Source organism: Neovison vison, chromosome 13 (genome assembly GCF_020171115.1).
Source record: "Neovison vison isolate M4711 chromosome 13, ASM_NN_V1, whole genome shotgun sequence".
Lineage (NCBI taxonomy): Eukaryota > Metazoa > Chordata > Mammalia > Carnivora > Mustelidae > Neogale > Neogale vison.
In genome coordinates, this window is record NC_058103.1 from 116995821 (window position 1) to 117006445 (window position 10625).

Genomic DNA, 10625 nt, shown 5'->3' on the forward strand with positions numbered 1-10625 from the left:
GAGGCTTTAACCCACTGAGCCACCCAGGCGCCCCTAGTCCATGTCCTTCTCATTTGTGTCCCCCACCCACTTCTACCTTGTTCCTGCCTCCTACGTGGCCTATACTCATACCCTCAGGTGGGGGGCCTCCTCTGTACCCGCCCCAGTCCCAAGCCCTCAGGGCGTGTCAACGGGACTACTGACCCACTACTCTCTCCCAGCTGGTTTCTGCTTCCACTTATTCACACAGTCACTTGGTCTGTGACTGGTGCACCCGCCTGGTGTGATGCGAGGGCCACAGAGAAAGCCACTTGCCCCCCAACTCCCCTTTTCCCAGCCAATAAAACCCTGCCATCAGTACAGCATAGTCTAGAGTAAATAATTTACCTCCCTGGTCTTTTTCTTTCTCCTGTTTTTTCTTCCCTCCTCCCTTCCTCTTTCTCAAGCAGGCAGGCAGTCTGAGGATACAGGAGAGCTTGAAAGGGGGTGAAACAGCCTCCGTGTCCGGACCCCCTCTGCACTTTCAGGAAGAGAGGTATGGCAAAGATGGCCAGCCTGCTCCCCTCACCCCACCCCCATTCTCTGGCTCTGTAATCTGGGCGATTTCAGGAAGATTGGTGACCCTGCCCTGCTCCAGTCCCCTTCTTCTGCCTTCTATCTACCCAGACAGCTCAGGCCTGGTTGTCAGAGGGAGAGGGGCGCAGAGGGAAGCAGTGACTTTCCAGAGGCCAGCTGGTCCCCAGGGAGGATTTGGGAGGGTGTTGGGGTTTGGAGTTCAGCGGACTTCCCCTTCCCCCATTGGCCAGATGGTACCTCCTCAGACACAGATGCCCCCTGGCAGGCACTGGGGACATCTAGGGGATGTTCGCTTGCAGAGCCCGAGGTGCCGGCAGTGCCTGTTGACCCAGCTGATGCCTGAGGTTGGGTTAGGACTGGGGAGCTGTGCGAGGGGAGTGAGAGGGAGCCACAGAGCCTGCTGCCCTGCCTCTATCCCCGTGCCTGGAGGCAGAACTGTTCCCAGAAAATCCTGCGCAAGGCTCAGGAAAAGCAGGGGAGCCGGGGTGGGTGAGCTGGGGGAGCGGTGGAGTTAAGGCTGCCTCAGCCTTATTCGCAGGACCTGTGCCTGTGTGTGTGTGACGAGTGTAAGTCCACGTCTGCACGCATCTGTGAACCTGAACTTGGCTTTGTTGTTTTTGTGTGTCTGCTGCCCATGGCCTATTAGTGCCTGTGTGTTAGTGTGTCTGTGGGATTTCAAGTGTGTGGAGGGGTTACTCTAGAGAAGGTGATGTGCCCCTCCCCTCATGTCCCAGCCTCAGGACTGGGCCATCTCTCATATCAGGGCTGGGACAGCAGCTGGCTTCTGGTGACTAGAATTCTACTAGGTAGGGGCACCTGGGTGGCTCAGTGGGTTAAAGCCTCTGCCTTCGACTCAGGTCGAAGGGATTGAGCCCTGCACTGGGCTCTCTGCTCAGAGCTCTCTGGGAGCCTGCTTCTCCCCCTCCCTTCTCTTTGCCTGCCTCTCTGCCTACTTGTGATCTCTGTCAAATAAATAAAGTCTTAAAAAAAAAAAAAAAGAGTTCTTCTAGATGACCTCCTGCAGGAACCAAAGTTCTTGGTCCTTCCACTTCTTCCTACTTAGCAGAAGAAAGGTTAGAAGAAAGGGCAGGCTAAGCACAGGGAACCCTCAGTCTGCTCCAGTGGCCCATCTGCTGCTCCCAGGGCTTGCCCCTTGGGAGGCAGAGGGACCCGAGGCTCAGGGGCTCCCCTAGCTTGGCCTAGTGCTGGCTCTGGGCTTAGGGAACTGAGTGTAAGTGGGAGGATGGGGTGGGTAAGGCACGCGAATGCTGGGGCATGTCTGCTCTGTTTTGCGCACTTTCGAAGTGTTAAATGTGAGAGACAGAAACTCGCTCCTAGGAGGAAAAATATGTATTTTTTAAAGCAGATTAGCATATTTCCTATACGTCTCCACCATTCGAAGAGAACCCTAGAGAGCGAAGCCCACCTCCTCTGGCTGAGCTGCCTCCTTCCTTGGCAGGTGGCTTAGACACGACCAGCCTGAGGCCCCAGAAGTTTCCTTCTCCTGGGCCTCCTCCACTGGCTCAGCTTCCCCGGCCTTTCCTGTCCCTGAAGTGGGGTCCTCCTCCCCACCCCCATCTGTAGTTTTGGGCTGTTTGGGCACAGCCAATGAAGCACAATGCAGACATCACATACACACAGTGGAGTCCGTGGGCCAACACTTGAGCCCATTATCCTTCTGTTCTGTTGGTCTTTCAAGCCCGCCCTTCCTTATCCCCACTCTCCCTCCCATCCAGTCTTCTCCATCTACCCGCCCACTGGGTCAAGTCACTCTCCTTCCTTTCCCTCATTTTTCTCATCGAGGCTTTCTTGAGCAGCCCACTCCCAGAGATAATCTGAAGTACATTCCTTTCTCTAAATCTGAAAATAACATTGTGTTGAACTTGTACTGTGCCAGGCTCACATACAGGAACTCCTTTCATCCTTACAAACCACCACCAGCCACTTACCTTCATCCTCATTTTACCAAGAAACCAGCTAATGGGTCCCAAGTTTCAGGGCCAAAGGGCAGAGCCAAGATGTTGGTCATGCCTTCTGCCCTCTAGACCACTGCTTGACACTGCCCCCTAATGGCCAGGCCAAGAGTTTGGGGGGAAATTAGGGCCCTCTCAGTACGGAAGCCCTTCCCTGGCCACACTGGAGGCCCCTCAAATGGGGGCAGCTCCCCCTCCCTTAACTCCCCAAAGATGCTCCTGGCTGCTGTTCAGACCAAGACATGGTAGGGGGACAGCAGGCTGATGGAAACTGTTTCAGCTTGGGGTCTGGGGAGCTGGGTTTGGGCACTAGACCCTGGAGAGAATGCTCACTGCTCTGGCTGACTCACCAGTCCAGGGGACAAGGGCATGGGGAGGCTGGGGACCTTCCCTGCTCTCCCTCAAGTTTCCCAGCATTTCCTGGGGTCCCTCCAGCCCCAGCCTGTGAACCAGGAGATACCCTCTCTATTTTTTCCAGGGCAAGAAGAGAAGCACAAGTTCAGAAAATAATTTAATAGAGAAACCATGAATTACATTCTTTATACCTAGCCTCCTGCAAAGAAGACGCCTCCTGTCCCAAGGAGGCACTAAAGAGCACAAAGGTTACGTATCATCAGCACCCTTGTGGACTTTTAAAATTAAGAGAACCCCCAAATAATTCCACTGGGTGAACACTGTTCTCTAGATTAAAGTCACTTTGTCCTCTTAAAAGCCCATGTGGGGAGCTGAGGAGGTATTAACAGCGTCACTGGAGAGCTGGCGAGATCGGGCCCAGAAAGGGGAAAGGACTTGCCCAGGGTCACACAAGGGGGTGGGGGGGGTAGCAGCAACATCAGACCCAGAACCAGGTCCCTGGATTGCTGGCTCTTTCTTAGGGGATCTGGCAGCCTCCATGCCTCCCCACTCCAAGCCAGGACCAGCTCTGAGGCAAGTAGGGGTGAAGGATAAAGGCTGCAGACCACTCCCCTTGTGCCCCCTGGGCCAGAGCAGGAACAAGGCATGGCTTTCTTAAATCGGCCCCACCCCTGAAAAGTACATTATTTTCACGTCTGAAGGATTATCTTAAAATACTCAGAGGGTGAGCGAGGGTCAGCTCCCAGGAAAACTGGGCACTCTGTGGGCCTGAGTCCACACCGAGGGGTGGGTGGTCCCTGAGGGTCTTGGGAGTGCCCCGGTCCCATGCAAGGAGGGAGGCGAGTTGCATTAAGGGTTTCCAGGAAGGCAGGGGTGGGCACAGGGCACAGCTGCCTGCTGAGAGGGGAAGAGGCAAGAACAGAAGTGCCTGCGGAAGGCCCCCTGCCCCGTTCTCAGAGCAAAACTAGAGGCCTCATGTCCCCAAAGTGCCAGGCTCAGGATCCAGCAACCACCACATAACCAAAGTCACATGAAGGAATCTCTTCTCCCAGAGTCCTGGTCCCCTTCCCCCAGGGCCAAGGCCCAGTGCTGCCAACACCGACATGGGCCATCAGACCTCCTGGGAAGTGCAGAAGATCTTGAGGGGGGCTGGGGATCCTGGGATGTGTGTGTGGGGTTGTCTAAGAGTTGCCCATCCAGGAAACCTGTTCCATAGTGTTCTGGAAGGCCACAGAATTCTGGGCATCAGTCTAAGGGAGTGTGTCCCAATTAGGGGTGGCTGTGGCCCATCCAGTCATCCCTCCAGGGTCACTGCAGGGTGCACGCTGTGGAGAGGAAGGGGGGGAAAGTCCATCTTAAGCCTCTGGCACAGAAGCAGAATCCTGGGCCGCCCCAGCCCTTCCCTCTCCTTGGTCAGGGTCCGACTCCGGGGCAGGACTCACAGCTTCGAACAGACTCCGACAGCCCTTCTTTGTCCAGGGTCTCAGCGGCCCAGTGAGACTCCCTCATCTGTGGAATGTAAAGGCAACGCAGGGGTGAGAGACAGCCAGATGTGGGCACAGGGCCACACTGGGCAGCCGCTAAGTGGCTGAGCATGAGTGCCAAGGACAGAGACAGCGATGGGGGGACCTTCAGAGGAAGACGGAAGGGGGAGACATGTAAGGGGGTGCAGGGGACAGACAGCCGCAGGCAGAGAGAGGGCAGGACGCAGCCAGCCCGCAACGGGGGTGCAGGGGACAGGCAGCCGCAGGCAGAGAAGGGCAGGACGCAGCCAGCCCGCAACGTGGTGCAGGGGACAGGCAGCCGCAGGCAGAGAAGGGCAGGACGCAGCCAGCCCGCATGCCCACCTTGACCTGCTCCTTCAGGTATTCAGCTCGAGCCATGAGGTTCTGAACCTGCCGGGGGAAGACACGTCCATGGGGGTGTGGGCCAGAGGGGCCTTTAAACTGCTTTCCTCCTCATGCTCGATGCTCTCCAGAACCCTCCACACCACCCAAACCACGGCCCCTGAGCTCTTTATCCGCTCCCTTCTCCAGGAGGCCTTTCCAACCAAAGCAGCGCCACCCTGTCTGTCCCCGTGCCCTGACCCCCGGGCACCTGAGCCCCCGATGGAGCGCGCAGGGCCCCTGGAATTCCCCAGGCAGTGAGGTCTGACTCCCAGCCTTGGAACACCCTGCGGAAAGCTGAGGACCCCCGGCACGGGAGCAAGGGGAAGAGGGGAAGAGGAAGCCTCCCAACCCTCTCAACCACGGCAGGCACCTCAGTGTGAAGCAGCTCCCGCCTCCGGCCTGGGGGCTCCGCTACAAAGAGAGGGAGGATGTGCGGTGAGTGATGGGTAGCCTGGGGCCTGGGGGCCAGTAGTGATGGTGGGGGTGGGCTCACCTGCCAGCAGCACCAGCAACTCTCCCAGACCATGCTGGTACAGGTCCAGGGCATCCTGTTCCCCACCGGCTTCCTCCTCCTACAGCCACGGAGACAACAGGTCACTTCATGTCATGCCCTGCACTTTTCCTGCCCCACGTGAAGCCCTCAAACTATGTGCCTACCTTGGCCGTGGCGGCCGAAGCCACTTCCAGGGCAGCAAGGAGGCGAGGCTTGTCCCGGGCCATCTCTGGGATGAGGCCAAAGGCTCAGGGTGAGGAGGAGCAGCCTGCTTTCCATCTCAGGGAACCTACCGCATGCTGCTGCCCCCTCAGGCTGGAGGGAAGCTGCTGGGGCCTGAGGCCAGGAACCAGGCCTACCTCTGAGCAAGTCATGTGCAGAAGTCCCCTGCTTCAGCAGGGCCTGATTGGAGGAGGAGATGATGGCTTTGAGCTCCTCAGCCCGGGACACGTACTGCCTCACCTGCAGGAGAGGAAGGGCTGATAAGGTGCTGCCCCACCCTCACCTCCCTCCCCGGCACCCACCTCCAGGTTCTGCCCCATGCTGTAAGGACAGGGGGCCGCTGAGATGGGCCTGACCCTCCCTAGGAATGAAGTTTTGGTTCTTAGTTCTAAGAGAGCAGGTTTGCAGAGACCCCAGGATCGCCCACCCCAGGAGGGTCCCTCACCCACCTTTGCCTTAATTGCTTCCTTCCGCTGGGCATCCACTTCATCTGCAGATAGTGGGGGTTTGCGTGAGGTGTCTGCTCTGCCCCCCCCACCAAATCCTCTGGGACCCTCAAAAGGACCAAGTGCCAGATTTACCCTCTTCTGCCTTGTCTCCCACAAAACTCTGGGTGGGGAGCTGCTTCTGGAATCCATCCACTGCAGTTGGGGCTGCCCCCCCCTGCTGCACCCCAGGGCTCCAGGCACTCACAGTGAAGGGCAGGCACGAAGAAGTCCAGTGCTTGGCAGTAGAGGGATAAAGCAGCCGCAGCCTCCCCATCCTGGTCCTTCTTCACAGCCTGCACCACAAGGGCGGTCTGGGGGACAGGCAGGTCAGGGGTCAGGCCCACCCCCAGGCTCAGCACGAAAGGAGAAGGGCAGATCCCTGGTGCACCACTGAATGGGGTTGCTGAGCGCCCCCCTCAACCTGCCCTCCTCCTCCGCCCTCCCGCTGGCCCTTTTACCGCACGAGCCAGGCTCTCCCTGCTGGGCATGTGCTCCAGGTCCACCCAGGGGTGGGCAAAGAAGTCCTGGAAGGAGATGCGACGATTGGGGTCCCGCTCCAGGAGCCGCTGCAGCAGGTCCCGGCAGTCTCGGGAGAGCGGGGGCCGCAGGGGGAGCTGCAGGGAAGGTGGGAGCCAGATCACAGGGGGCCCCAGCACCTCGGCCCCCAGCCCAGGGGCCGGTCAGGGATGCCCCAGAGGAACATGTGTACAGGGGGAGAATTGGAGCCTCGGGAAGAACAGTGACAGGACAAGGCGCTGGGTGCCGGGGGGAAGCCATGCCCTCGCAGGAAGCCTTGCTGTTGTGAACCCCACGTACTTGCTTCTCCTTCCCCGATCCCTCTTGGTAAGGCTGGGCCTGGCCTGCTGGCTTTGCTCCCACAGAGGGCCCGCACACAATCAGTGGGGCAGTCCCTTTGCATCCTGTCTGGAGCTGATCTGGGTTCCCAGAATCCTCTAGAGCCTCAACCTCCCCTCTAGAGCATGTCTAGCACCACAAAGCCAGCCTGGAGCCCATGCCCCAGGCTGTGCAGTGGCAGCGAGGGTACCTAACTCAGGGCCCCGAAGCCCTCTCCCAACAGGTTGCCAGGGCTCTTTGAGACCCACCTCGATAACCCGGTTGCTCCGGATCTTCTCCTCCAGCTCTGAGAACGACCTGGAGGCAAAGGGGGGCTGCCCGAAGAGGGCTTCTGTGGAAGGGAGGCAGAGGGCAGGCTGGGAGGGGACAGGGTCAAGCCTGGCCTGGCCCACACCTTGGGGTCGGGGGGCTGACACCTCTCATGGCAGGGACTCCAGGCCTGCAGAGTCACATTCATTAGAACCCCTTAAGAGGGGCCCTAGAGAGGTCTTGCCTGAGGACACATGGTGGAGGTCCGGGGGTTGGGGCTGGGGACAGAGTTCTCACCGTACAGGATGACCCCCACGGACCAGAGGTCCACACGGGCATCGTACTGCCGCTGACACACCATCTCGGGAGCCATGTAGAGTGGGGAGCCACGGAGCACGTGCTTCTCGTCCCAGGGAGACATGTGCTGTGCAAAGCCAAAGTCTGCAGGCAAGAGGCCGGGCAGCAGGGCCCTAATTCTAGCTGTTGCATCTCCTGCCCTTTAAAGCTTCACCCTGTGCTCCAGGGCAGGGCTCCTCCCCACCCGCCAGGCTCGCCAGGCTCGCCAGGCTCACCAGGCTCACCAGGATCACCAGGATCAATCCTACTCTGCGGCTTTTGCTCACCCCCTTTCTCTCCAAATCCTAAAGCCCTCCTCCATCTTCCTCTGGGAGCCAGCCCCCTCAGGCATCTTTTTCCAGGAAGCCCACCCTGATCACATCAACTATGAGGATAAGGGCCCACCAGGAGTTAGAAGCTGAGGTTTTGCCTTGCTTTCTGGCCTCCCAGCCTCAAGTCCATTCTTGGCCACAGCCACCTCCACCCCCGCATCCTCCACAGATGGAGTCACGTGTTGAGCCCCAACCCTGGCGACAGACCAGTTCCCAACCCTGCTCACACGGTTAGTCCTTCCTGTCGTCACACATGGAGTCCTAACCCTGACCCCAGACTGAGCCCTGGCCCCATCCAGTCCATTGCTGGAGTCGAGCGAAGGGAGCCTGAGAAACGTCCTGCCTTTTGGTGGCGGGCCTGTCCCTGCATTTCCCAGCTTGTTATGGCTTGATGACTCAATAGAGGGTGTCATGAGAACTAGGGCTGCTGAGCGAGCCTGGGCAGCGTGAGGCCCCTGCACACCCACCCTCCAAACCCCATCCCTGATGTTCCAGACTCACACCTGCCAGTTTGAGATGGGGCTTCTCCAAGGAGCTCAGCAGAATGTTCTGTGGCTTCAGATCCAGGTGAGAGATATTCCGTTCATGCAGGAACTGCAGGGCACTAGCTGGGGAATAAGACCCACACTGAGAAACAGGTCAGAGAAGGACATCCCTCACCTGCCTCTCACCACCCCGCCCGCGCCCCTGCCAGCCTTATATCTGCCCCTTCAAGCCTGCCCAACTGGACTTCTACACTGGCTGCTCTACCAAATGTTTTAATACTTAAATATCAGGTTTCTGCCACTTCTAAGAATTTGCCCCCTATCCCCTTGACCCCTTCGCAAGTCCCCTCCCCCTCCTAGAAGCCTCCCCAGCCCCCCAACCCTTAAAGTCTTATTCTTTTCCTTCGCAAAGCACTTGAGTCCTACCCTTAGGCCCTGGAAAATTCTATGAGTTCCTTATATTATGTTCCATGTGTGGAAACCCGGACTCCCCACAAACAAGGGTTTCTCTCTCTCTCTCTCATGTCATCCTTAAGCCAGGATAGGCACGTGGGAAAGATGGGACCCTAACAATACAAGCTGAAGCAGAGACAACTACTAAGAATGGTTCTACGCCTGCAGTGGGAGGTTGAGTGGGGCAGAGATCACGAGAAGGGGTGTCAGGAGGGGGTCCGAGGCTTTTACCCAACTGCTGCATGAAGACACGGGCCACCTTCTCAGGCAGAATTCTGCGGGTATGGATGAAGCGAGACAGGTCACCCCCTGCGCAGAACTCCATGATGAGGTAGATGTTGTCGCTGTCCCACTGCGGTTATAGAGGCAGAGAGGCAGCTTGAAGAGAATGCCCCTTCTCTAGCTTCCTTTGGGGGTGGCCCCACCCCAGGTCCACACCTGGAAGTCTTTCAGCTGTACAATGTGGGGGTGTCGGATGCCCTTGAGGATCTCAATCTCTGTCAGGAGGTTCTCCACAGATGCCTTGTTCAGACTCTTCTTGGCCACACACTTTATGGCTACCACCTCACGGGTGTCCTTCTGTGGGGGCAGGAGATTTGAGGTTTCTGCCTTGAGAGGAACAGAGCCCATGCCTGGGCCCTCCAGCCCCATCACTGGGCCTCCCCACTCACATCAGCCTCCAGGCTTCCCAGCTTCCCCTCTCCAGGCCAGGGAGGCACTGGGATTCTGGAATCCTGGGCTCCCCACCCAGTCTAATGTTCTCCATAATCGATTTCATTGTATTCTAGAGCGCCCCCACCAAGGTGTGTCATTCAGTGTTCTAGAGCGGCGCACTCCGATTCCTAACTGGGTCCAGCCTTCTAGAACTCTGTCCCAGACTCCTTCCAGCCCACCAAGGATCCTCCCTGTTCTGCTCCTAACCTACGCCTATCTGCCTGTGACACCGAGCTTCACCGAGGCCTCACCTGCCTCTCCAGACAAAACAGAGCTGTGTGGGCGTGCGTTTTTGTTTTTAAAACCTAAGGGTGGCAGTCAGCTCCCAGCTCCTCCACCGAAGCGCGGCCGGCCGCGGGCCACTGCTCGCACGCTGCAACTTGCCTCTCTCTCGCCGGACGCCCATCCGGGCTCGCTCGGGGTCTGGCGGCCACAGAGGCCGGGCCCTCACTAGTGCCCCAGCCCCGTCCCTGCCCGGCGCGGGGGTCCCCAGGGAGCCCTGCCCCGCACCCACCTTGGCGTAGGCTTTGTACACTGTGGCGTACGTGCCGCTGCCCAGACGCTCGGTGAGGATGAAGCCGTCCAGCCGCGGGGGACCCCAGGCGGGCCCCGCCATCCCCGCCGCCCGGTGCCCGCCGCTTCCTGCTTCCCGGAGCCGCGTTCCGGCGCGCAGCCCTGCGGTCAGGGCGCGCGGCCGCGGGCCGGCCTCCACGCTGCCCCCAGCGCAGCCCGCCGGGACTGCAGCACGCTGGGCGGGGCGCTATCCCGCCCCGCCCCCTAGGTCCCGCCGCCCCGAGTTGCTTCAGGTGCCCTTCCGGGTGCCAAGCCACTGGAGGTCACGTAGTGGGAGCACCGAGGCTCCCTGCGGTCTGAGGCCCGCAAGCGAGGTCGCTAGGAGGGGGTACGGGGAAATCCCACCCAGAGTTTATGGCTCACGTGAAGGGCAAGGTGGGAGGAGTCGGCAGAGCAGGTGTGCCCGGTAGGGGGTAAGAGTCAAAGAGGCTCCCCAGGTTGCCCCCTGGGCTCAGAACCAGTGGCTCTAAAGCAGAGATACTGGGACAAGGTGCTTTTGGCTAAGTAGTGTCAAGAGGCGCTTGGCCCCTACCAGACCAGCCAGAGCAGAGGGGCCAGATGTGGAATCTTTGAGTCTTCACACTAACCGCAGCAGCAACTCAGTGCAGGCTCTGTTGGCCACTCCCATCCTCCCAAGTCCACCAGACAGGAGGA

General features: G+C 59.0%; 1 protein-coding gene across 3 annotated transcripts; it reads right to left on the bottom strand.

Moving 5' to 3' along the window:
• Positions 1-3026: 3026 nt before the first annotated feature.
• Positions 3027-10072, bottom strand: ULK3 (unc-51 like kinase 3). 3 transcript variants are annotated; one of them, XM_044230383.1, is made up of 16 exons: positions 9913-10072; positions 9123-9263; positions 8921-9036; positions 8250-8350; positions 7376-7519; positions 7078-7160; positions 6433-6588; positions 6180-6285; positions 5936-5976; positions 5624-5726; positions 5429-5493; positions 5265-5343; positions 5142-5182; positions 4730-4777; positions 4325-4391; positions 3027-4207 (listed from the first exon to the last, which is right to left on the bottom strand). In XM_044230383.1, the coding sequence occupies exons 1-16, from the start codon at positions 10012-10014 to the stop codon at positions 4191-4193; spliced, it is 1410 nt and encodes a 469-aa protein (XP_044086318.1). In that variant the 5' UTR covers positions 10015-10072; the 3' UTR covers positions 3027-4190. The 3 variants fall into 3 exon arrangements, with proteins under 3 accessions (XP_044086318.1, XP_044086317.1, XP_044086319.1); XM_044230382.1 differs by having other exon boundaries at positions 8250-8354; positions 8916-9036; XM_044230384.1 differs by having other exon boundaries at positions 7078-7143; positions 8248-8354; positions 8916-9036.
• Between the last annotated feature and the right edge of the window lie 553 nt (positions 10073-10625).